The 26,532-nt window shown below is 36.8% G+C and overlaps 1 protein-coding gene across 1 annotated transcript in view; it reads left to right on the top strand.

Annotated features, from left to right (window-relative positions):
• Positions 1 to 26,532, top strand: part of LOC103264209 (disintegrin and metalloproteinase domain-containing protein 18-like) — a 123,113-nt gene that overhangs the window by 52,270 nt on the left and 44,311 nt on the right. The window contains exons 11-12 of the mRNA XM_008061855.1: positions 11,438 to 11,574; positions 13,469 to 13,655. Coding sequence (XP_008060046.1) covers positions 11,438 to 11,574; positions 13,469 to 13,655 — 324 coding nt within the window. The remainder of the gene's footprint in view (positions 1 to 11,437; positions 11,575 to 13,468; positions 13,656 to 26,532) is intronic.

The following is a 26,532-nucleotide window of genomic DNA, read 5'->3' on the forward strand; positions in this document are numbered from 1 at the left end:
TTTTTGCTGCATTCTTGAGAAAGGCATGGTCATTCTTTTTTTTCTTTCTTCTGTGTTTAATACTTACATGTTTATTGCAGAACTGGTCTGGAGGTGGCATAAAGTCTCAGGGATTGAATGTCTGGGAAGGATTTTAATTCTCCATTGCTGATGAAGTTTAGCTTAGCTGAGTAGCAAATTCTTGATTGAAATTGTTTGTCTTTGAGAACTTGAAGATTGGACTCTGCTCTCTCCTAGCTTGAATGTTTCTGTAGATAAGTCTGCTGCTATTCTAATTGGTCTTCCCCAGTAGGTAATCTGACCTTTCCTTCTTGCTGCCTTTATGATTTTTTTCTTTTATACCTACTTTACGCAAATGAATTACAATGTGTCTAGGAGTTGGTCTTTTCATTTGTTGTCTTACATGGGCTCTCTGAAACTCTTGGGTTTGAATGGTTGTATCTCTGATGAGATGAGGCAAGTTTTCTTGGATAACTTCATGGAATGCTTGTTTCAGTGTGGTCTCTGTCTTTCTATCTACCTCAGGGATTCCAATTAATCTTAAATTAGGCCTCTTGATATAATCATTCATCTCTTGGAGATTTTGTTCTGTCTTTTTAAGCTCCTTTTCTATATTTTTAATAGTTCGAGTAGTTCCATATTTTAGTCCTGAATCTCTGTGATTCTTTCTTCTGCTTGAGTAATTCTGCTTTTCGTGTTTATCAGCTTGTTATTTCATTCACTGTATTCCTTATTACTGTTATCTCAGTGATCAACTCCTTCATTCTTTCCTCTTGTCTCTTTTCATTTCTACTTATTCTCTCTATTAATATCTTGATATCTGGGTTTGTGATTTGAAACCAGTCTGGAGGCTCTTTCTTGTTTGAGTTCTATAGTCTGTATTCTCAGTTGTTGTTCTCCCAGGGGTCTTATGAGACCCATATTCTTCTTTTGGTTTTTCTTCAATTGTGTAGGTTTTATCCTCCCCCCCCCCCTTTTTTTAAACCTCTTTTAAAATTCTGCTGTTCAATAATGGAGGGATAGCTTTTACTTCTGCTTGCTCAATATCCTATTCTTCCTTATGTAGATCCTCCAGCTTTGTTCAATTTTGAAGCTCAACTAGTGGTGGGGAGCTGTGCTTTTTGCAGTTTTGAGATTTCATTAAAGGGGGAGTTGTGACTCAGAAGCTATCTGCAGATTCCAGTATCTGCTGACAGGTGTGTGAGCCCCTAGGAACACACTTCCCATAGCCTTGCAATCTGTCCATGCAGAGGGGGTGTAAGCTTGCCCCTGAATGCAAAATGTTATAAGAAAAAGGAAAAGAATGGGAAAAGAAAGGAGGAAGACAGAAAGGAGGTGGAGAGAGAGGGGGAAAAGAAGAGGGAAAACAGACAGGTTTAGTACTGTTATTCATTAGTTTAGTACCAACTAATGAATAAACAGAGAAACAAGCAAAGACAGTTAAAAAAAAAATACAAACAAACAAGCAAACAAAACGCCCTTGTTTATGTACTTGCCCTCAAAAATACCCATACACAAAAAGAAAATCTAAAAAAACTTAATATAACAGAAACAAAGCAAGTGCAAAACTTAAACTAAAACAGAAAGAACGAAAAAAAACTAAAACCGAAAGCAAACAAAAAGAAAAAACTAACTCACTCTGTGGCCATTTCTGTAACTCCAGGTTCCTTTTGGCTGCTTCTGCCGCCTTAAGGGGAGGTCCGGTCTCCCACGCGTCTTCTCCACTCAGCGAAGACTGACAGGGTTGCTCTCAACATGGGTCAGATGCCCCATGGACTACTGTGGGAGGAGGATGGATCAGATTCAGACTCATCTGACTCATCTGCTGCTGCTGAGTCTCCTATTCAGATCTGATTTGTTTGTGCCTGTCTCTGCATCAGGGAGGGGTATCTCTCTTGGAGTCCAATGAGTGAACAGCCCTTGGGGCCCAGGTTGGAGGTTAGACAGAGCTGGGTGGGGCAATGCAGGTCTCTGCCAAGACAGAGAAGATGGCACCTGTCGGTCTCTCCTCACCAGCGCCAGGGCAGTGTTCCAAATTTCCACACCCTGCCTTCTTCACAGTTCCTGCTGCTTGTTCCCAGCTGCTGCCACAGGTGATGATGTGGACCTGTTGCCAAGTAGTGAGAAGCAGCTGTTCTCTGCTGCCTCTCTCAAGAGAGCCCTGAGAATGGCAGACAATCCTGTGCTCTGGGGGCTACAATCTCAGGGTGGTGATGGGTTACAGTCACCTGCCTAGGAAAGCCCTGGGTGGATGAACCGGAGTCTCCCCTCAGATGGACTTAACTCACCCACTGGCACGCACACACCCACGCAGGGAGTCTTTATGGATACTCACTTTTGTGGAGATTCTCACACTCCCGCCTGTTTTGTTGCCATCTTGCCTCTCTCCCTCAGGTTTTTCATTTCTTAGTAAGTTTTATTTCCCCAAAATGTGACTATTAATATGCCTTCTTTTGTTTTGTCTTTGGTCACGTCATCTATGGATCATTCATTATCCTTCAATGACATGACTATTACCAGCCTCCTTCTGTTGTCTTTTTTGGTTATGTTAGCAAACCTTACTCCATTTTCTGGAAATAGAATCATTTATGATCCTTTATAGATATAAGGGTTTAATTTTATTTTTTTGCATAGATGTCCAGTTTTCCCAGCACCAATTATTGAAAAACTGTTTTCTCATTGAAAAATATACACCCATGTTGTATATTATTTGCCCATATACATGAAAGTTTATTTCCAGGCTCTCTATTCTATTCCACTCATATTTATGTTTCTTTATGGCAGTACCACTTTGTTTTTTATTACTGCAGCTTTGTAATATAATTTAATATTAGAAAATGTGAGTCCTTCAACTTTCTACTTTTTTCCCCAAATCATTATCGTTATTTCCAGTCCCTTGAGATTCTATATTAATTTGGAGAACTTTTGCTTATTTCTACAAAATATTCTCTTGTTATTATTGTAGAGATTTAATTAAACTTTCTGATTGCTTTGGGTAATAATAAAATCATTTACTATTAAGACTTTCAATCTATGAATGTGAGATGCTCTTCCATTTATTTGCATTTTCTATAATTTCTTCTAGCACTGTTTTACAATGCTCAATGTACAAGTCTTTTATCACCTTGGTTAATTTTATTTTACAGTATTTTATTCTTTTTATTTTCTTGTAATTGGAATTGATTTCTTAATTTCTTTTTAGATTACTCATTTTTAGTGTATAGAAACAAATTCTACCTTTATGTGTTGATTTTGTATCCTATAATTTTGCTGAATTTATTAGCTTAACAGTCTGTTATGTTGAATCCTTGTATCTTTTATATGTAAAATCATGTCATCTGGAATAGAAATATTTTACCTTTATTTTCAATTTGGAAGATTTATTTTCTTCCTTAGTTGCTGGATTTTTCAACACTAAGTTGGATAGAAATGATAAGAGCAAGAACTTTGTCTTGCTTATTTTCTTTGAGGAAAAATTATTAGGCTTTCTGTGGAGGTCCAGCCTTCACAGAGCAGGGCCTGAGGTCGGGGAAGGGAATGAGAAAGAAAGACAAGAGACAGTGGGATTGGGAGGTTTTTTTCCAATAGGTGAGAGCCCGTTTATTGTTTAACATGCCTCTTATATAGGGCAAAACTATACAAAGGACTATTGTAAAAACAAGTAGCATCAGCATCTAGGCCAGGCATCAGGACAAGGTGTGATTGACATTATGTCGCTTTGTTTTATTATAAAGTAACAAATCAAGGTTAGGGGAGATGAGCAAATCACAGTGCAATTATGTTGTTGCTAGAGAGTGAGTTGTTCTGTGTTTATCTTTTTGTACCTAGGGCTTTATTGTAGTTAAGACTTTATTTGTACTATGTGTACCCAGATGTGTGGGCATTCAAGACACTGTTTCGTGTAGCAGGCTGTATTCCTCACAGCCTGCCTCTGGCTAGGATGCAGAGTTTCCAAGCGAGACCTTGCCTACGAGCTTGGGGTACTTAAGGCCTGCTGCTACGTTTTATGTAGCAGGCTGCATCCCTCACCTGCCTTTGGCTAGAATGCAGAGCTTCCAGGCGAGACCGTTGCCTACAAGCCTGGGTTACTCAAAGCCTGCTACAGTACCAGTGCTTCTCTGCTCCCCACATCACATCTGCTCCAAGATGAGGGAGTATAGGCTTGGTTCCTTGGACACAAGCCAAGAACACAAGGACCTTGTCAGCTGATGCTCTGGACTCCTTCAGCTTTCATTATTGAGTATGCTGCTAGCTGTAGGATTTTTATGCTTTTCATTTATTATGGTAAGGTAGTTTGCTTCTATTTCTAGTTTGTTGAGTATTTTTTATCATAAAAGGATATTGTGTCATGTTAAATTCATTTTCTGCCTCAATTGAAAGGATTCATCACCTGGATATTTTTCTTCACTGTAAAAATGTTGCATTAAATTTGCTTATTTGCATATGTTAATCTATCTCTGTATTACAAGACTAAATCCCAACTGGTAATGGTTTGGAATCTTTTTAAGATGTCATAGGATTGAGTGTACTAATTTTTGCTAGAAACTTTTGCATCAATATTCATCAGGGAACTTTTCAACTAAGCAAAAATTTATATTTTTTCTTTTTTTTATTATTTAACTTATTGCTGCTTTAATTTTTTTCTGCTTGCTTGGGTTTAGCTTTTTTCCCCCTAGTTCCTTGAGATGCAAAATTATGTTGTTGATTTGAAATCTTTCTTTTTTTTTGTTTTTTTTTTTTTTGAGTTCGAGTCTCACTCAGTTACCCAGACTGGAGTACAGCCTTGACCTGCTGGTCCCTGGCGATCCTTCTACCTCAGCCTTCCAAGTAGCTGGAACTACAGGCGCGCGCTACCATGCCTGGCTCATTTTGATTTATTGTAGAGATGAGGTCTCGCTTTATTTTTTAATGTATGTATTACAGCTGTCTGAGCATTGTTTTTTTCACATGCCCTACAAGTTTTGGCACACATTGTTTCCATTATCATTTGTCTCAGGGTATTTTCTTTTATTTCCATTTTTTTATTATTACTTTTTTATTTTAAAGATGTGGGATACAATTCAGGGTTAGTTATACAAATGTTCATTATGCAGGTACCATGTTGATGAGCTGTGCCCCTCCCTCCCCTGGCAATTTCCTTCAACTCCTAATCCCACCGTTTCTCCCCTGGCAGTTTCCCACTACTGCAAATCCCTTTCTTGTAGTATTATGATAATTGTTCAAGATCCACTTATGAGTGAGAACATATGGTACTCTGTTCATTGTTTCTGTGATGGATCACCGAGTCTGATAGACTCTAAATTCATCAAGTTGCTGCGAAGTCGATATGTTTGTCTCAAGGTATTTTCTATTGTGACATCTTAATTCACTCATTGGTTGTTTGAGAGTGGGTTTTCAAATTCTTATGCATTTGTGAATATTTAAGTTTTTCTTCTCCAGTTGATTTCTAGTTGCCTTCTGTTTGGATTGGAACATATACTTTTTATAATTTCAGTTATTTGAAAACTTGTTTGCTATGCTCTTGAAAAAAAATTGGATGTCCTGCTACTCCTAGGTAGAATGTTTATTTCTTTTTTCATCTTTTAAATCTGCCACTAAGACATGAATCTGGTAGAGTGTTTCCTATATGTCTACTAGGTACAATTGGTCTGTCTTGTTATTCCAGTTATATACTTATTTATCTTCACTCTGGTTGCTTTTTCAGTTATTAAAAGTGGAATATTGAAGACTTCTGCTATTATTGTGCTGCTATCTAGTTCTATCTTCAATTGTCTTTTAGTTTTTATAATTTATTTAGAAGTGCTGACACTCGGTACATTAATATTTATAATTGCTACAGCTTTTTGGTGAATTAATCTTTTTACTTGTATAAACAAATGTCCTTCTTTGTCTTTTATAACACTTTTGACATCTATATATGTATATATGTGTGTATATATACATATATATTCTGATACTAGAATAGCTATCTTGCTTTTTTTTGGTTACTACTTGCAGGAAATATTGTTTTCCAAGCTTTCTCATTCAGCTAATTTGTGTTGTGTTCTTATATCTAAAGTTATTTACTTGTAGACAGTATATACTTGGATTCTGTTTTTTTAATCCATTCAGCCAATCTATACCTTTGATTGCGAGGTTTCATCCATTTACATATGAAGGATTAGTACTAGGGATGAACTTATTATTGCTATTTTGTCAATTGTTTTCTGCATATCTTATATATCTTTTCCTCTCATTTTCTCTCATTTAGCCTTTTTTTCTGATTTATTGACAACATTGTGACATGTTTTGGTTCCCTTACATTTTCCTTTTGTGTATATTTCATAGATTTTTTGTTGTTGCTAATATTGTCATTTTATAAAACATCGTAGAGTTATAAGTATTTTATTTTATTTTTTTATTGATTCAGGGTCTCTCTTTTGTCCAGGCTGGAATGCCCTGGAATGATCAGCATGATCACAGCTCATGGCAGTCTCAAACTTTTGGGCTCAGCATTCCTAGTAGCTGGGCCTATATGTGTGTCACCACACTTGGCGATTTTTAAAATATTTTGTAGAGATGGGGTTTTGCTGTTGCCCAGGCTGGCCTCAAATTCCTTGCTTCAAGCAATCTGTTTGCCTTGGCTTCACAAAATGCTAGAATTATAGGCATGGGCCACGGCACTGGCCTGTAAGTCTTTTTTAAATGAATAACAACTTAACTTCAATCATTTATAAAAACTCATCTGTTTATATCTATAGCATGCATTTTATTTTACAAATTACATATTTTTACATTGAATACTCATAGTATCAATTTTTATTTATTTTTAATTGAATTTTATTTTATTATAGAGATGTGGGATTCAAGTAAGGATTAACTATATAAGTAGACTGCATGCAGGTGAAGTTAAAACCTCCAACATGACCTCACTTCTCATGGTTTGGGACCAGGTTTGCTTTGTGTTGTAACATGCCCTCCCTTTCTCCTTCCCTCCTCTGGCAGTGTCCAGTGACTGCCAGTTCTCTCTTGTGCTGCTGTAATTAATGATCAGGCTTCATTTATGAGTGAGAGCATGTGGTATTCAGTTCTTTGTTTCCTTGATAGATCACTAAGTATGATGGTCTCCACTCCATCCAATTTGCTGTGAAGTCTGTGATTTTGTTCTTTATATCTGTGTAATACTCCATCATGTACATGTACAACATTTTCTTTATCCAGTCCTCTTTCAATAGGTGGTAGGATTGGTTCCATATTTTTACTATTATGAATAGTGTGACTATAAACATGTATATGCATGTGACTTTTTTGTAGAACAATTTATGTTCCTTCAGGTATATTCCTAGGAGAGGGATTGTTGGATTGTATGGAAGGTCAATTTTAATTATTTTAGGAACCACTGAACTGCTTTCCATAGAGTTTGAACTAACTTGCACTCCCACTAACAGTGTAGAATTGTTCCCTTTTCTCTGTATCCATACCAGCATCTGCTGTTTTTTTCATTTATTAATGATGGTCATTCTTATTGGAGTTAGGCGGTATCTCATTATAGTTTTGATGTGTATTTCTCAAATGATTAATGAAACTGAGCATTTTTTCCTGTCTGTTGGATGCTTGTATATCTTCTTTTGAAAAGTGTCTATTCATGTCCTTTGTCTACTTTTTAATTGGGCGTTTGGCTTTTTTCCTCCACTCCTTGTAGATCCTGTATGTTAGGCTATTGCCAGATACACAATTAGCAAATATTTTTCCCATTCTGTGGGTTGTCTCCCCAGTCTCTTGATGATCTCTTTTGTTGTGCAAAAGCCTTTGAGTTTGATGATGTCCCACTTGTCTATTTTAGCTTTTATGGCTTTCACTTCTGGGGATTTGGTCAAGAATTTGCTGCCTACTCTGATGTGCATAAGAGTGTTTCCTATGTTTTCTTCTAGGATTCTTTAGTAAAGGTTCTACATTTAGGCCTTTAATTCACTTAGAGTTGATTTTTGTGTATAGTCTCTTTTCCTTGGTGTTTTTTATTGCTGACTTTGCTGAAGATGAGTTGGTCGAGAGACTGAGTTTTTACTTCTGAAATCTCTGTGCTGTTCTGTTGGTCTATGTGCTTATTATTGTACCAATACCATTCTGGTTACTGTAGCCTTATAGTAAAGTTTAAAATCTGGAAGGGTGATACCTCCTGCCTTGTTTCTTTTGTTGAAGATTATTTTGGCTATTTGTGCTGTCTTTTGTTTCCACATGAATTTCTATATTGTTGCTTCCAGGTCCAAGAAAAAAGTGTTGGTAACTTGATGGGTATTACATTGAATCTGTAGATTGCCTTGGGTAGAATGAAAATCTCGACAATATTGGCTCTTCCAATCCATGAGCTTGGAATGTTTTTCAACTTGTTTGTGTTATCCTTAATTTATTTGAGCAGAATTTTGTAGTCTTCAATTTAAAGATCTTTCACTTCTCTGGTTAGATAGATGCCAAGGTATTTCATTTTTGGGGTGGCTATTGTGAATGGTATTGTGCTTTTTATTTGGTTCTCTGTCTCTTGTTGCTGGTGCATAGAAATGCAACTGTCATTTGCACATTGGCTTTGCATGCCAAGACCTTACTAAAGTTGTTTATCAGTGCGAGGAGACATTTGACAGACTTCCTAGGGACTTCAAGGTATAGCATCATATCATCAAAAGTGGCGCTTCACTTTCTTTTTTCCTGTTTGGATACCCCTGATTTCCCTTCTCTTGCCTGATTGCTCTGACTAAGATTTCCATACTATGTTGAACAAGAGGAGTGAGAGGAGGTATTCTTGTCTTCCTTCCATTCTTAGGGGGAATGCTTCCATTTCCACTAAGTTCATTGAGCAAAATATTGGCTGTGAGTTTTTCATAGATGACTCTTACTGTTTTGAGGAATGTTCCTTCTATGCCTAGGTTCCTGAAGGTTCTTTTTAAGAAGGGATGCTGAATTTTGTTGAATACTTTTTCTGTGTCTGATGATATAAACGTTGGTTCTTGGTGTTACATCTGTTAAGGCCCTGAATTACATTTATGGTCTTGTCAATGTTGAGCCAACCCTCCGTTCCAAGAATGAAGCCCTGCTGGTCATGGTGGATGATCCTGAGATGTGTTGTTAGATCAAATTTGCTAGAATCTTGTTGAGATTTTTTGCATCTATGTTCATCAAAGACATTGCTCTGTACTTCTCTTTCCTTGTTGGGTTTGTGTCAGGTTTTGGTTTCAGTATGACATTGACTTTATAAAATGAGTTGGTGAGCATTCCATCTTTCTCAATTACCTGGAATACTTGCAATAAGTTTGGTATCAGCTCCTCTTTGCATGTCTTGTAGAATTCAGCTGGGAAGCCATTGACTTTGAGGTTTTTTGGGGGGGTACATTTCTTATGACTGAGTCAATTTCCTGGATTGTTATTGATCTATTTAGAGTTTCAATTTATTTATGTTTCAACTTTGTGAGGCTGTGTGATGTCAGATAGTGCTTCGTTTCCTTTAGGTTTTTATAGTAATCTCTGATAATTTTTGAATTTCTTCAGGATGAGTTTTGACTTCTCTTTTGCATTTCTAATTGTATTTATCTGGGCTTTCACTCTCCCTTTTTTTCCTAAGTCAATCTGGCTGAGGATTTTCCATCTTTTTTTTTTTTTTTAGTCAATCAGTACAGTTCAGGGTTAGGTATACAAATGGTCATTAAGTAGGCAAAGTTTGGGCCTCACTTTGGTCACCACTTCACTTTGTTTGAGATCAGGTGGATTTTCTATCTTATTTATCCCTTCAAAGTACAAGTTCTTGGTCTTGTTTATCCTATCTAGGATATTTTTGTCTTCAATATCCTACAACTGTGATTTTACCTTGGTGATCTGAATTCTTCTTGCTGAGGTTAGGATTTAGGTGATACTGCCTTTCCAGCTCCCTTAGGTGTGACATTAGGCTGAACACTTGTGATCTTTCTGTTTTCTTGATTTGTGTGTGCCTTGCTGTGAATTTTCCTCTTAACACTGTTTTCATGGCATCCCAGAGATTCTGATAAGGTTTGTCTTTGTTTTCATTTGTTTATAGAAATCTTTTTGTTTCTGTCTTTATTTCTATATTGACCCAGAAATCTTTTAGCAGCATGTCGTTTAGTGTTCATGTCTTTGTGTGTTTTGGGGGGATCTTGTGAGTGGAGATATTTATTTTTATTCCACTGTGATCTAAGAAAATGTATAGTATTATTTCAATCTTTTGAAATGAGCTCATGCTTGATTTATGTCAGAGTATGTGATTGATCTTGAAATATGTTCCATGTGCTGATGAACAGAAAGTATACTCTGTATGTTGGGTGAACTGCTTTGTAGATATCTATTAAGTTCATTTGATCAAGTGTTGAGTTGAGGTTCTGGGTCTCCTTGTTGATTTTGTACCTCAATAATCTATCTAAAACTGTTAGTGGGTTATTTAGGTCTCTATCTATGAGTGTGTGAGAGTTAATATACTCTTTTAGCTTGCTTAGTAGTTGTCTTATAAAACCTGATGCTCCTGTGTTGGGTGCATATATGTTTAAGATGGCTATTTCTTGCTAGAGAATTGAAACTTTTATCATTTTGTAGTGTCCTTCCATGTCCTTCTAAACTTTTGATGGCTTGAAGACTGCTTTGTCTGATGTTAGAATAGATACATCTGCTTTCTTCTGTTTTATATTCACCTGAAATATCATTGACCTTGAGTCTGTGGGTATCTTTTGTGGTGAGATTAGTTTCCTGGAGACAACAGATTTTTGGTTCTTGTTTTTAATAAAGTTTGCCACTCTCCATCTCTTCAGTGGCCCAGTTAGTCCATTCATGTTCAAGTTGATTATTGATACTGAGAGTGAGATTATATCCCTGCCATAGGACTCTTAGGGGCTTGCTTTGTTTCCTTTTAATGTTTGCCTTCATATGTATGTGTGTGTTCATTTTAGTGAATGATCTTTTGGAATAAGAAAAGCTATAGAGATAATGAAAGGTTATTGATGGTAATTTGTAGATATGCTATTTGCAAAGTATTAGACTATTCTGCTTTTAAAAATTAGTTTGACTCATTTAACAAATCATTTCTGAAGTCAAAACTGATTGCCAATTCAATTCTTCAATATCTCCATATATTTCCTAGTGATCTTTTGATAAATAGTATAATTGCTAAAATAATGTTTCTACTTTTTACTATGTTTTGAAATTTAATTTAATAATATGTCATAAAAGTATATGATTAAATTTTTTATGGGTCAATGTCATTTAGGCTAAAAATACTGTCATTCAAAGAAAATAATAAAATTTACCTATTTGTTTTTCTTATTTCTGAGGAAATAACTGGTTTTGGTATAACCATTTTTAAAATTGCATTTAGATTTAAATAGTATGGTCAGAAAAGTTTGACATCAAAAGGGTAAAAAAAAAAACAAAACAGTAATTCTGTTTATGTTCATGTTTTTCCATTTAGTTTCCAAAGACAATAACTTTAGAAGCATTTTCTGTTGTCATGGTGCAGTTGCTTGGGATTAATCTGGGATTGACATATGATGACATCTACAAGTGTTACTGTCCAGGAACTACATGCATAATGAATCCTGAAGCAATGTAAGGTGTTGTCTTTTTCAACTCTATGTTTTCAACTTGGAAATGTCTGTAGTATTTCTTGATGAATAAGCTTTCGCAATATAAAATGAGTAAGAGTATTTTATTGGATACAAATATGCCATTTAAAAATTAATGCAAGTAAGTATAAGCTGTGGTAGACAATGTGTTTAATAGTGCTATATTCAATAATATTATATAGTGAAAGAGGATACTAATGATAACTATATAGGTGTAGTAAAGTCTTGTTGAAAAAGGACTCAGGGTCATCAAATGAAATGATACTTGGATAGTAAGAAGTTTGTAAAGATCAACTGACCTCAAGTAAAAAGCTATGTGGGTGGGTGGAAAGGGAAGAAAATTACTTTTTTAATGGTTGGAATTATAAGGAAGAATATTATAAGCTTAAGGGAAAAAAAGTGAAATATAATAGGTTAGAGAACCATAAGTAAGGAGAAGATTTTCAAAAAGTAAGACAGAAAATGTAGAAAAGAACTTGATGGTAAACTTAGGTGGGAGTTTGGATTATACAATAAATTTAACAAGGCACATTTCAACCAATTTATAAAGTATTAATAATAAAAGTTTATTTTGTATAATTAATGTAAAATAAATCATAGGGAGCTACCAAATACTAACATTTGAGAGATAATAATTTTTATACTAATCTACATTAGTTTATTAAAATCTAGAATAAAGGAGATACCAAGAATTATTCATAGGTTTTGAAAATTACTACTTAACAAATATTGAACAAGGCCAATATTTCAGGAAAGTAAAAATGTGAAAAAGTCCTGAAGATTGTTTGTATATGTTAAACCTAAGGTATTCTGGGTCATGCAGCAGAGTTGTTGTGTGCACAGTTAGTTACATAGATCTCAATCTCAGAGGACCAGAGATCTAAAGTATCCAATAATTAACATGAGGATGAAAAATAAAAATATGAGCAGATAATTTTGAAAGATATTTTATAGTGAAAAGAAGTGACTTAAGATAAAGATTTGAGTGCTTTATATTATTAACAGACCAAGTAATTGAGGGAAAATAATTGACATGGGGGATGGGAGAAGAAAGAAAGAAAATATGAGTACAAGAACCAAGATAAGATGAAGTCTTACCCAAGAAGTAGTAAGTTTTCAGAATAAGGGGAAGAATGGGAGCCAAGTTGTCAAAACATCAGCATGGTATTTTAATATCCCAGTATTCTCCGACAAAGTGTAGAGAAAAACTCAACAGCAACAACAACAAAATCATAATATGCAAACTACCAAAACTGGAATGAACCAAACATACCAGCAAAGTGAAGTCAATGCACTGACAAAATAAGATCTGCATGAAGTTCCTAGTTGTATGAGGACAAACAAAAAAAATCTAACATTATATCACATAAATTATTGACTAATTTAACTCTAAAAAGCTGTTGCTTCCACTGAAACTGAAATATCAGTAAGTTCACCAGGAGAAAAAGATTGGTGAGGATTTTACAAACTGCAGATGATGGTAAAGGACCTGGACAAAGTGCATGTACACTCTAAATATACATCAGTGTTGCGATAACTTATTTCATTAATTGTAATAAAAAGCAAATAATGATGATTTTTCTTTAACACAATGGACCATCTTTGGTTCCTTGATGTTGACAATAATAGGATATACTCAAGCAGAGCTTATTGTTAAGTGTTTTGTCATTTTAACTTCCGCCACTTTCTATGTGTCATTATATCAAATTATGTGATAAATAAACTTATTTTTATCAACTGTATTAAAAATAACAAGAACTCTCTCCTCCTTCTGGATCTTCTCTAAGTAAAGTAGTTCAGAATTCACAGCACTTTATTGAAGAGTGTTACTTGTATTCCTTTATTCCATTTATCTGATAAATATAATTTAATTTTAGACAATCCAAAGGTGCAAAGTTTTTTAGCAGTTGCAGTGTGGATGAATTTAAACAAAGAGTTTTGCAGCCTCAACTTGAATGTCTTCAGAATAAAACAGTTTCAAAAGTGACTTATCAAGGGAAAACTTCAACTTGTGGCAATAAAGTTTTGGAACCAGGAGAACAATGTGATTGTGGCTTGCCAACGGTCAGTGACAAATTTTATAGGTTATCCATTAATGGGTGTTTGTTTTGTTTTTCCTTTCTGGTAGAGTCTGTAGATATAGATGTTATACAAATGAGCACTTTAAAAATTATATGCACCATTTTATCAAATATATAAGATAAGGAGATATGAGGCATGTGATAACTGACTCATCCTAAATTTGAAACATGTAGAGTTTAAATCCTAAGTAAATGTGACATAGATTAAAGAAACATGTTTTCATCACTGTGCAAATATTAATAGCAACAGCAATATTTTAGTTCCCTGCATAATAATAGCATCACTGACATAACCACCTAAGTTACCGCTTTAATTCCTCCAATGTTGACTGCATTGGTTCACTAAGTTATTAATTGTGTGTTTTCATTTATTTCCTCATCTCCTACTTTCAGTACTTGCATCTGTGGTAACTTCACTTATGGTAACTTGCTTCCAAAAGAATTGAATTAATTATAGTCTTTGATTCATTGTCATCCATGATAACACACATGATCTAAAAATGGTACATACACAACTCAACTGTTCCTAATTCTTCATCTTTTCCCATATCCAAGAAGTTAACTCTATGCACAATTTTTTGTTTAACAATATCTTTTTATAATTTTATCATATTTTTATCAGCTTTGAATTTTAGAACATGTAAAAATACAGCAAATTCTCTGGTACTAATTTTTCACCCTCTATATTACTGGTAATATCCATGTTATTTCATGTAAATGCAGCTCATTTATTCACTTTTTTGTGTAATAGTTCATCATGTATAGAATTATGCAATTATTGATTTTTCTCTTTATGGGGCTTTAGAGTGTGTGCTCATAGTTGTTTTTTTTTTTAATCCTTCCATTTTAAAGAGTTTTGTTATGTCTTATAATTAACCCCTAATGTACCTAAGAGTCTCCTGGCTACATATCTAGATATGGAACTCTGGGCTATCAACTCGGTGAATAGTGCATGCATGAACAATTGCAAATATATTTTAAAACTAACAGTAATTTACACATACAATGACTTTTTACTGTATAATAGAGTTTGTGTATTCATATTCCATTTAGCACAAGATATTGTCAGACTTTGTAGTTTTTGTCAGTTGTATGTGTATACAACATTATCTCATTATGATTTCAATTGGACTTTCCTTGATTACTAGTAAAATTGATTACATCTTCATACTTTTACTAGCTACGTAAGTATTCTTTGCTGTGAAATGTTTGCTTGCTTTGCATTTTCATCTATTTATTTATTATAATTATTTATATATTTTGTTATGCTGATCATTAATATGTTAAATGCCTTTCATATACTTACAATTTCTTTAATATAATTTCTGATGTAATGAATTTATTTATTTCAAAAATTAATGTTTCCATAGAAAGTTCTGTTTATTATTTCAACTTTATAATATGTCTTTATTTGAATGGTGAAAGTTTTATTTCCTTCATGAAAGTGCTTGTCATTTTCTTCAATATTGTGCTTTGTTATGAATATATTTTGATTGTTATAGTTCCCAATCACTAATATTTACTTTTGTTAAGAAACCTAGAAAAATTTTTATTGATGTATTGTCCTTTTTTATAATTTCCATTTTTTTAAAGATATCTTTCATATGTTAAAAGAAAAAATTTAGGCAAATTAATATAGCAGTTTATTGAAGCAAAGTATGATTTATAAATTAAGCAGCACTCAAAACTAGGTGAGGTTCACCTTGACAATTATTTGTAGGAAACCCTAAGACATAATTTCATTCCTGACTCAAAGAAAACATAAAATAATAACTGATTGGCCGGGTGCAGTGGCTCAAGCCTATAATCCCAGCACTTTCAGAGACCAGCACTTTGGGAGGCTGAGGCAAGAGGATTGCCTGAGCCCATGGGTTTGGGACCAGCCTGGGTAACCTGGCGAAACTCATATCTACAATAAATAAAAAAACTAGCCAGGCATGGTAGCACGCACTTGTATTTCCAGCTACTTGGAAGGCTAAGGCAGAAGGATCGCCTGAACCCTGTATTTTGGGCTGCAGTGTCTGTGAGTGTGCCACTGCCCTCCAGCCTGGGTGACAGAGTAATACACCAACTCCAAAATAATAATAATAATTGATTCTAATTTAAGCCACTAAGTATTTTCTATGCAGCAATAGATAACACATATGACAATGTGTATTGCTTTATATGTCACAAAATGTTTGCATATATTTTCTTTGGAGAGATATTTTTTATCATTTACATTTAAATATGCAACCTGTAATTTATTTTTTGTGAATATATACATAAGGATATAAAATTAAACATTCACAATTTATTTCAAGACTGTTATTCCTTTATTACACTGAATCATAACCTTGGTCATCAGTCAAGTGAACATTTGTGCCTTTTTAAAAAGATCTGCCTCGTGTGATAATATTATCCTATTTGACAACTATACATTCCTATTAATTTATGCAATATTATAATCTATATTCCCCAGCACTGATTTTTCAGTTCATGGTGGTCTTGGGTATTTTTGGCCCGTTGTATTTTATACAAATTTCTGATTTATTTTTTAAGTTTCTACCAACAAAAGAAGACATGTCTTCAAAGATATTACATTGATTACAGCAGGCACATTTGAGATTACACTGAAAAATGATTTTTCTCAGAGCATTTTCTAGTGTTCAGTGTAAAGGTGTTGCACTGACATATGTCTTAATTTTTTTTTTTTTTTTTTTTGAGTTGGAGTCTCACTCGGTCGCCCAGACTGGAGTGCAGTGGCCACTCCCGGCCACCGCAACCTCACCTGCTGGGCTCCAGCAATCCTTCTGCCTCAGCCTTCCGAGTAGCCGGAATTACAGGCATGCGGTACCATGCCCGGCTGATTTTTTGATTTGTTGTAGAGATGAGGTCTCGCTGCCCAGGCGGGTCTCGAACCCGCGGGCTCAGGCAATCCATTCACCTCAGCCTCCCAAAGGCGCGGGATTACAAGCTGAGCCATGGAGCCCAGCTTTTGTCTTAATTTTTATTACTATTTTTGATGATGCTATAAAGCAGATGCTTTAAAAATTTGTTTTCTTTTTGTGGATGGGGTATAAAAATACTGTAGATACTTGTATTTTGACCTTATGTTCTACAATATTACTGGTTTCAGTTATTAATTCCATTAGTGTTGTACTATCCAATATTGTACAGTGTGAAGTACATAGGTCAGAGGGTTAAGCCTAAGGTGGGGAAACCTTTAAAACAAGGTCTCCTTTACAGTAAAAGAGATATGGCTTCGTGTTTTGTGTTTTTCAAGAAAGTTGCTTCCTACTAGTTAGATTAAAGCAGAAGGGACAAGTAAAAAGCTCTGGTGCCCAGTAAGGGGTTCTAATTGGTAAGACACTAGTTTAGACTTAAAGACAGTCATAAGTTGGTTAGTGACTCAACCATTTGAATGACTTAGTCAATTTGGGGAGAGGGCTTCAAAAAGAGGTTGAAGTAAAGCATAACTTCAGAGTTTGGAATATTCTGTTGTTAGTTTTAAGATAAACCTCACCCAATTGATTGACTGAAAGGAAAGGAGAAATTCCCTGGAGTGCCCCTAGTTCTGATCACTAAGTATTTGTCTTACTGCTTCAGCAGAAAGAGGCTTCTTTGCCTTTTCAGAGTTATTCTGAAGCCATTGTTTATATTTTCTACAATCTAATTTGAAATGACCAGAACTCTTACAGAAAAATCAAATTATACCTCTTGCAGCAGATGAAGCTGCTACTTTCTGCTCTCACATGGGAGGGACCTTTGGGGTTGTTGAATAAGCAATGTTCAGCAGTGTTTTCTTGGCATTCAAGTGCCCTGGTTACTATAGTCTCTTTTTTCCCGTCTTTTCTAGAGTTTTAGGGAGGTATTCAGCAAGAATAGCTGTATCATGGGGTCTCTTAGGAGGCCGCATTAGTCCATGTTGCTTACTCAGGGCACTAAGGGCTTCATTGAGACTCAAGAGGAAAAGTGAATTAAAAAGGTTTTTAGTACTGTAAGTTAGGTCTTTGACACCAGAATTTTGTGGAAAGCCTTTTCAAATCAGTGAAAGTAATCAAAGACAGATTTGCCTTTGTTCTGAGTGCACTGATGAATGGTTTCCTGATGATTTGTCAAGGAAGGATGGCTGAAATAGCTTTAATCAATTCAGCAGTTGTTTTTCTCACCACCTTAAATGCTATTTTCCCAATATGCTGAAAATATATTGGGAGCCTAACCCAGTCAGCATTCATTCTTGTGTTAACACCTTTCCCACTAATTTATGAATTAATTAATTGATAAACATCAGGAAAACCTGGCTGTTATACATTGATAATCAAATTAAGTGATATTCAAATTCAAGTGAGTATGTTTCAGGTTTAAGGAAAACTTTTACTAAGGCAAGAAGTTCTAACTTTTTTCAAAGAAAGTCGGAAGTGGTCTCTATGACTGTAGAGTAAGCAATCCCTTTAACAGATGTGATCAGACCAAGGCAGTGGCTCAAGCCTGTAATCCCAGGTACTTTGGTAGGCCAAAATGGAGGATCACTTGAGCACAGGAGTTGGAGATTATAGTGAACTGTGATCCTACCATTGCACTACAGTCAGGGCAACAGAGTGAGACCCTGTTTCAAATGAATAAATAAATAGACAAAGATGTGACAGAGCAAGACCTTCACAAATAAATAAATAACTAATAAATGGTGCAGTCAGAGTTGCCAAATTAGCAACTGGAGAAAGTGTTTACTGAACTGAGGGCAAAGGAAAGACAGGCAGTTAAGAGAGAGAAGTGAGTGGTGGCCAGGAGGGTGAAGATAGGGTTGGCATTGGTGGAGCACAAAGATGAGAGAGCAAGGCTAGCAGGAAAGCAAGAATGCACAGTATCCTCTTCAGTTTTGAATTTAGAGTCTGATTCAGGAGGTGTTTTAAATTTCTGATAATGCTGAGTACGTTTTGATGTAGTCTCTTTTAAGAAGACAACTAAGGATTATTATTTTCCATTTTCATTTTAAGTTCAGGGGGTACATGTGCATGTAGGTTACATGGAAATATTGCACAGTGGTAGGGTTTGGGTCTCAGGTGACCCATTCCCCAGATAGTGAACATTGTACCCAATAAGTAATTCTGAGCCTTAACCCTCTTTCACATCTCTTCCCTTACTGATATCCCCAGTGTCTATTATTTCTATCCCTGTAGTCATTTAGGTCCTGCATATGAGTGAGAACATGCAGTATTTAGTTTTCTGTATCTGAGTCAACCTCACTTAGGTTGATGATCCTCAATTCCATCTGTGTTGCTGTAAAGAACATGATCTTATTCTTTTTTATGACTGCATAGTATTCCTAGTATTTTGAGGTGCCAAAAAAATGTACACACATTGTAAGAGATGGTGTCTATGTATTAATTTTTTGAAGTTGAATTGGATTACGGTAGTATGTGTCATATGACGTTCACGCAAATGTTAGTGTCACCATGCAACAGGCAGGAAGATATTGAGTATTACAGTTTTAGTACAGTTTTTTCCTTTCTTAAAATGTGTATACATGTGTTTGGCACCCTCTGTATGTACCACTTTTAAAATCTAGTTAATTGTGGATGGGCACTTAGGTTGGTTCCATGATTTTGCTATTATGACTAGTGCTGCAATGAACATAAGAACATACGAGTACAGGTACTTTTTAAATATATTGATTTTTTTTTCCTTTGAGTAGATCTCCAGTAGTGAGGTTGGGTCACATGGTATTTCAGTGTTTAGTTGTTTGAGAAATCACCACACTGTTTTCCATAGAGGCTGAACTAGTTTAAATCCCACCAACAGTGAATGAATATTCCCTTTTCTCTGCAATCACACCAGCATCTGTTGTACTTTGACTTTCTAACAATAGCCATTCTGACTGGTGTAAGTAATATCTCATTGTGGTTTTAATCAGCATTCCTCTGATGATGAGTGATGTTGAAATTTTTTTATATGTTTATTAGCCACTCACTTGCTTTTCTTCTTTGAGAAGTGTTTATTCCTGCCCTTTCTCCACTTTTTGAAGGGGTTACTTGTTACTGGTTTTTCTTCATGTGAAGGTGTTTGAGTTTTTTGTATATTCTGAAGATTAACTCCTTGTCAAGGTGCAATTTGCAAATATTTTCTCCCATTCAGTAGGTTTTCTGTTCACCCTTTTGATTATTTCTTTTACTATGCCAAAGCATTTTAGGTAAAGTCCGATTTATTTATTTATTTTTTTGTCAAATATACTATTGAGATCTTTGTCATAAATTCTTTGCCTAAGCCAATGTCCAGAAGAGTGTCTTATAGGTTTCCTCTAGGATTTTTATAGATTCAAGTTATATATGTAAGTCTTTAATGCATTTTTAGTTAATGTTTTTATATGGTGATACCAATTGAAAAAGACCTCCCACTGCTTTTGAGAGGTTTGAATCCTGTGTTTTCTAATTTCTATGTGGATAAACTATTTTAAGCATATCAAAAGTTCCCCATTGTGGCCAGAAAAACTTTAAGTCATCTTGGTACATGCTTAACCAGGATTCCAAATATTCATGATCTTTTTTTTTGTATAGCTTTGAACATATATCACCAGAGTTGCTGACAATGATTGGTCAAACATCATCCCTTTAGTGGGTAAGATACTTGCAGTATTCTCCTGAAAACGGCAGTCTTTCCAGGCAACCTTAATACAGGCCCCCTGCAAGGCTTAGGTCTAATCTGCAACAGGGTGAATAGACCTTCCTTTAAAAAAAATGCAGTCTCCTAGATTTCAGTCTAAAAGAAGGAAACCTTATATACAATAGGGCTTACCCAGTTCTTTCCCAATGTAACCACAATACAACTGAACTTCAAAATGTTCTTGCCTGCACCTAGACTTAATCAAGGGAGTGCCAATAAAGAAACCAGTGGCCACTTCGGATCCCATCCCTTCTTTCCAGAAATGTTAACAAAGACCATGAGATCCATAGATGAAGAAAGGGAAGAGACTTTGTTTTCAGAGGAAGAAGTAATCTTCAGATTGGAAATGTAACTTTCAGGGAAAGCCAAATTGCAGGCCTTGCAGAAAGTGGGATGGGGAAGCAGGTGTATCTTACAGAGTCAAACTTACATACATATTAACCAAAGTTGGGGGAAATCTATAAATATTCATTAGAGAAGTCAGAGGCTTCAGAAGTAGGTAAATACATAAAATACATTCTGTGTTTACTTCAGGGTGAGGTTTTATCATCAAAATTAAGTGTAATTTGTCTCTTTGTAACTAAAGAGGAACTATAGGGCACACAGACAGTTTGTGTGCAGTCTCTACAAGCAGCCTGAAATTGGTTTAGGCATGTGTCTACTTATCCATAAAGAACGTGTATGAGACTAGTCCTCTATCCAGTTGGAGTTGTTGCAGGACCACAAAGTTGGGTTGGGTGAGGCAATATCAGCTGGCATACAATTAACAACACTAGAATACATGACTAATCTTTAGTTTTGCTAGCCATGACATTTTAATTTTAATTTTTGATGGGTCTCATTCTAACCACAGTGAGTCCATTTCATCTGTCTGTTAAGGAATGTTTTAACAGAGCTTATAAAATCAAAACAAGTTATCTACTTACATAGGGTACATATTCCCATTTTAAAAATAGGCCAGAAGAAAGGGGTAACAGACCTCAAGCAACTCTGCAACCCAAGAGAGCCAACAATTAGTATCCAGGCTCTTGAAAAAAATTTCCTTTGACTACAAATTCTACGTTTTCTATGCACTAGTGCAAGACAGGCCAAAGGTTTGGGACAGCTGACTATGGCATGGAACGGCATGATGGTAGCTTTACAGTTTTGTGAGACTCCTTGTGAAGGTCATGCTCCCACAGCTCCGAAAGGCATTTCTCTAGTGGGAGCTTTCTGGGGTGGCTTTGTTTTTGGAACTTGTCTCCAGGCTTACAATGACATCTTTTGAAATCCGATTAGAGACATCCATGTTTGCATCACTCTTGCTTTCTGCAAGCCTGTAGAATCAATATCAAAGTTTATAACTTACACTTTCCAGAACTGCACCCTGTGACCCCTTGGTCCAAGGCAAGGATAGTTGTGGAGTACTGTACTGGGGTGTTAGGAGCAGAGTCTTGAGGTGGTGATCCTATGGAGTGAGCCCTCAGCTTGTCCTTGGGAACAATTCTTCCTTCCTAGACTTCTGAGCCTGGGATTGGAGGGAGGTCCTCTAAAATGACTGAAATGCCTTCAGGTACTTTCTTTCATTGTCCTGAGGAATAGCTTTCCATTGTCCTGGCTTTCTTCTATCTGTGCTAATCCCCTAAACAAATGGTCACTGGGTTACATCTTTGATCTGTTCTTTTAAAAATGTTTTTTTCATTCCCTAGTGTATTACCAGGCTGTGAATTTTCCGATTTTTGTCCTATCTGCATAGGTCTGCATTACTACCTGTTCAGAATCATGTTTAGGTTCCCTGGTTTTTTCAGGGAGATAGGTTACTGGGTGTAGAGAAGAAAAGGTTTTTAATTGGACTGCAGGACCTTCTAATAATAGAACCTGGAATTTGAGGAGGTGGCTGTTGGTTAGCCAGAAGCTCCCTTTGGTAGATAGCAGTCCTGTCACATCATGTGGGGTTTACACTGTCAGATCTTTGCCTACTGTTAACGTAGCAGCTTTTGGTATTAATAAAGCTACTGCTGCTGCTGTCGGAGGCACGCTGACCATTCCTCTGCCACTAAATCAATTTATTTGCTCAGGTAGGCTACAGGTAGCTGGGCTGGACCCCAGGTCTGGTTTAGAACTCTCAGCGCCATTCCTTTTCTTTCAGATACATACAGGTTAAATGTCTTTCCCGTGGGAAAGCTGAGGGCTGGTGCCCTAAGCAAGGCCTGTTTAAATTGGTTAAAGGCCTTTTCTGTTTCTGGTTTCCAGCTAGGAATGTGAGTTCCAGCTGCTTGGGGTTCCCTTATTAGTTGACACAAAAGGCAGAGTATTTCCCTGTATCCAGGTATCCATAACCTGCAGAAACCGGTAACACCCAGGAATCTTCTTAACAACTGTTTAAGAGATTTGGGAAAAGGAAAAGAGGCAATTGGCTTAATTCTTTCCTCACCTAAGTTTCAGTTCCCCCGATAGGATTAGGCCTAGGTATTATACTGAGGTTCGACAGAGTTGAGTCTTGGATTTTGAGATTTTATGTACTCTCTCAGCTAAGAAATTGAAACAGGCTCTAGTACCTTCTTGAGAAATTTCTTTGTTGGGGCACATAAAAGGATATCATCTACATATTGCAGAACTTTGAATTGAAGGCATGAGAATTCTTGAGAAAATGCCTGTGCAAATAGTTGAGGGCTGTCCCAAAAATCCCTGGGGCTTATAGTCCTGGTCAATTGAGTGGGCTGATAGGAAGGATCCTCAAACTCAAATAAGAATTGATAGTCAGGGTGTAAGGGAATACAAAGGAAAGCATGTTTTAGGTCTAGGACCATAAACCATTTAGTTTCCTCAGGTATTTTGGTTAATAGAGTATAGGGATTGGGAACCATTGGGTGAATTGGAACCACAGCCTCATTAATGAGGTGAAGTGTAGGTCCTGGACTAATCTCCATTCTCCATTCGGTTTTTAGCTCCCAACATTGGGAAATTACAAGGACTACTGCAAGTTTTAGGGAGGCCCTGCATTTTCAGATTGTTAATAATGATTTCATATCCTTTTATAGCCTCAGAGTTCAGGACATCTTGTTTTTCACTGGGAAAGGGGGTGGATATGAACAGGTGTAGCTGTAATAGCCCAACCTATTTTCTCATGAGTTGCCCACACCTCTGGATTGATATCAGTCTCCAAAATGTGTAGACAGAGGAGCTGCCCAGGTGCCATAAGAACCATGGCACCCATGCAGGCTAAAATATCTCTACCTAGTAGGGGGCTTGGACTCTCTGGCACAATTAGAAAGGCATGAGTAAACAAGAGATCTTCCCAACTACTGCTGAGGGGTTGAGAAAAGTATCAGGTTAAAGGCTGTCCTGAGAGGCCCTTTATAGTTATGCTAAGAAAGGAAAAAATCTTGGATTAGAGAGGAGAACAGAAATTTCCTTGCCAGTATCCAGGAGGAAATTTATTTCCCTCTCTTCAACTTCCAAAATGACCCAGCACTCCTGGGCAGTAATGGTGGTTGGAGCAATTGGAGTCAGGAGGTAAGCCTTGGGCTCCATCAGTCCTGCTGGATATTTCTAAAGTCAGTTTTGAACCTGATAACTTGCGCCTCCAGCAAATCAGGGACAGTCTGATTTCCAATGGTACTCTTTGCATGTTGGACAAAGGTGTGGTGGCAGCCCCTCTCTTGGCTTCCCTCATTGGCAGGGCAGTTATATTTAGAGTTCCCTGGATCACCACATTGTAATTGGTTACAAGAGCCCTTCAGGGATTCTGGGGTTTGTAAGTTTGAATTGTGGCCATTAAAAGTTCTACCTTCCTTTTGTGTTTCCTCTCCTTCTCCTGATTCCTATTGTAAAAGACCAAAGTGGTCACTTTCAGGAGGTTCTCCAAGGTGCTATCTGATCCTATGGCCTGTTTCTGCAGCTTCCTTCTGATGTCAGGAGCTGACTGAGTGATAAATTTGTCCTTTAAGATAAGTTGTCCCTTAACTGACTCAGGAGACAGTGAGGTGTGCTTAATTAAAGCTTCTCTAAATCTCTCTAGCAAGGCAGAGGAATTCTCATCTGGTCTTTGATCAGTCTGGATAGCTTAGAATAATTCAGAGGCTTAGTTCTGATTATTCTTAAACCTTCTAGTATGCACATCTGAAAGTGTTTCCTTCTCCATTCCCCTAGATCACTATTGGGATCCCATCTAGGGTCCCCTAATGGGACTGTTAATTTTCCAGTAGGGTAAGGTTCTTCCCCTTCTTTGTCAATATAGGAGATACGCAGTTCATCCCCAGATTTCTCTGCTGCTTGCAGAGCAGCTTGTTTTTCAGCAATTGTTAAAGTTTTACTCAAGAGCAACAGAACGTCTTTCCAGGAAAGTTCTAACGCTTGAGTTGAGTTTTGAAAAGCATCTATATCTCAGGATCATTTGAAAATTTACCAAGATCCTCCTTGATGTGTCTCAGAACTCATAGGGAGAAAGGAATCTGGATTCTAGTAGGGCCAAATTCACCAGGCATCTCCAGCAAGAGCATGCATGAGGCAGGGGCTTGCTCTGGATAGAAAGCATTGGAGTCAGTAGTTTTGAAGTATAGCAAGGCCCTCGGTAAGAGGTGCAGGAAGGGTTAGGTGAGATGTTTTCAGGGGACACAGGTAGAGCCTTCTCCAGTGGTGCCTCTGGAGCCAGCGTTCCCTGTTTCTTTGGACCATCTGTAGAAAGAAATGCTCAAAGCGCTGAGTCTATTTTACAGTGTTGTCAAAGTTTTGGGTTTTCTTTTAAAGCAAAGAAAGCTTGTATATATGGCGCCTTAGGCCATTTGCCCTCCCTTCTATTTTAATATTGTATTATAATTGATACTTCCCTCTGGAAGCTAGGTCTCCCCATTCTGTAATTTGTAACATGGCCATACCTGGGTGCAAAAGATTTTAAGCTGTTCAATCTTAGTGCTTGAGGATCAAAGGCGTCCCAGTGTGACAGGATGCACTCTAGAGGCATGCACACTATTGATGCAGATGGCCATTTGCCTATCTGAAGTGAGAGAGAAACAAAAGAAAAGCGTTCCTTACTTTTGCTCTCTCTGACCGACAAGCATGAGTGAGATCGAAGGAAGTGGTGGCATCCCACCACTCTCCCTGTCCTCAGATACTCATGATGTCCCCATAGATGCAAACATGACCTCCATTTGTGTGTGAAGGAGGGGCGCTGTTGACAGGATTTAGTGGTGTTTATCTGCGTGAACACCCACCCCCCGCCCCGGCTGAGACTGCCTTTGAACCTCATAGATTGTTGACCTCATTGCCCCATTGGGTCATCCCATATTGAAATCTGAATGATGCACTGGAGTACTAGAATTTGAGCTAGTGCACTCAGAGGGAGTAGTGTGGGTGTTGGAGGAAGGGATACGCATCTGTTCTTTCATTTATACCTTGGTGCTGGGTGTAAATTGGACCAACTGTATGAGTAACATACAAACCAGTCATGGCATATGCATTCCCCTCCCTTCATTTTTTTGAGATGTATCAGTATATTGTTTGTCAGTTGCCAGCACCCACAAAAATGAGAAGGATTAATTTGTAAGTAGAAACCTCTTTTTGTGTGTGACCACTCAAATTGAGGGTATGAAAAGTATCTGATAAGGTGTGCAGATCTATTGAATCTTCTTCAAATGGACTTTGACATATATTAGCTGTTATTTGGCTAGACATTGTTATGGAAGTATCTCTGTTCCACATATGATTTTTAGAATTACAGCTAGGACAGTCTAATTGGAACTTAGGTCTTAATGAGGTGAGAGGATGGACTACCTGAGTTCTAGGGCATAAGGTAGAGAGTATTCCAAGAGGGAGAAGTCCATATTGCCTCAAAAGCTTATATCCTGCAAAGTCTCTTGGGCAGGTGGATAAAGCTTGAAAGGCTACAATGTAGCCTTGTATCCATATCTGTCTTAGACAAAGAAGTGCAAGGGTGTGTGGGGGTGGAGTGATTTGGCCCCACAAAATTGGGCCCAAGAGGAGAAAATTAAAAGCCCACATAGTCATTCGTTTTACATGAGCAAAACTATGTTGATCCTTGACGTGATTAAAGAAGCAGCCCAGATGTAATGGAGGAAGAAAGCTAGGGGAATAATATCCTCCTATCCTAGTTCTTGAGTGATCCCTAACACACCTTAGAATCCAACTTTCTATTTCTACACTCCCCCCGTTCTCAGAAAAAGGCAAAACAACATTGTCCACTGCCACATTCCTTATATCTAAAACACATCCTGCCAAATACC

The sequence above is a fragment of the Carlito syrichta genome, unplaced genomic scaffold, assembly GCF_000164805.1.
Source record: "Carlito syrichta isolate Samal-C Ts95f unplaced genomic scaffold, Tarsius_syrichta-2.0.1 Scaffold305630, whole genome shotgun sequence".
Classification (NCBI taxonomy): domain Eukaryota; kingdom Metazoa; phylum Chordata; class Mammalia; order Primates; family Tarsiidae; genus Carlito; species Carlito syrichta.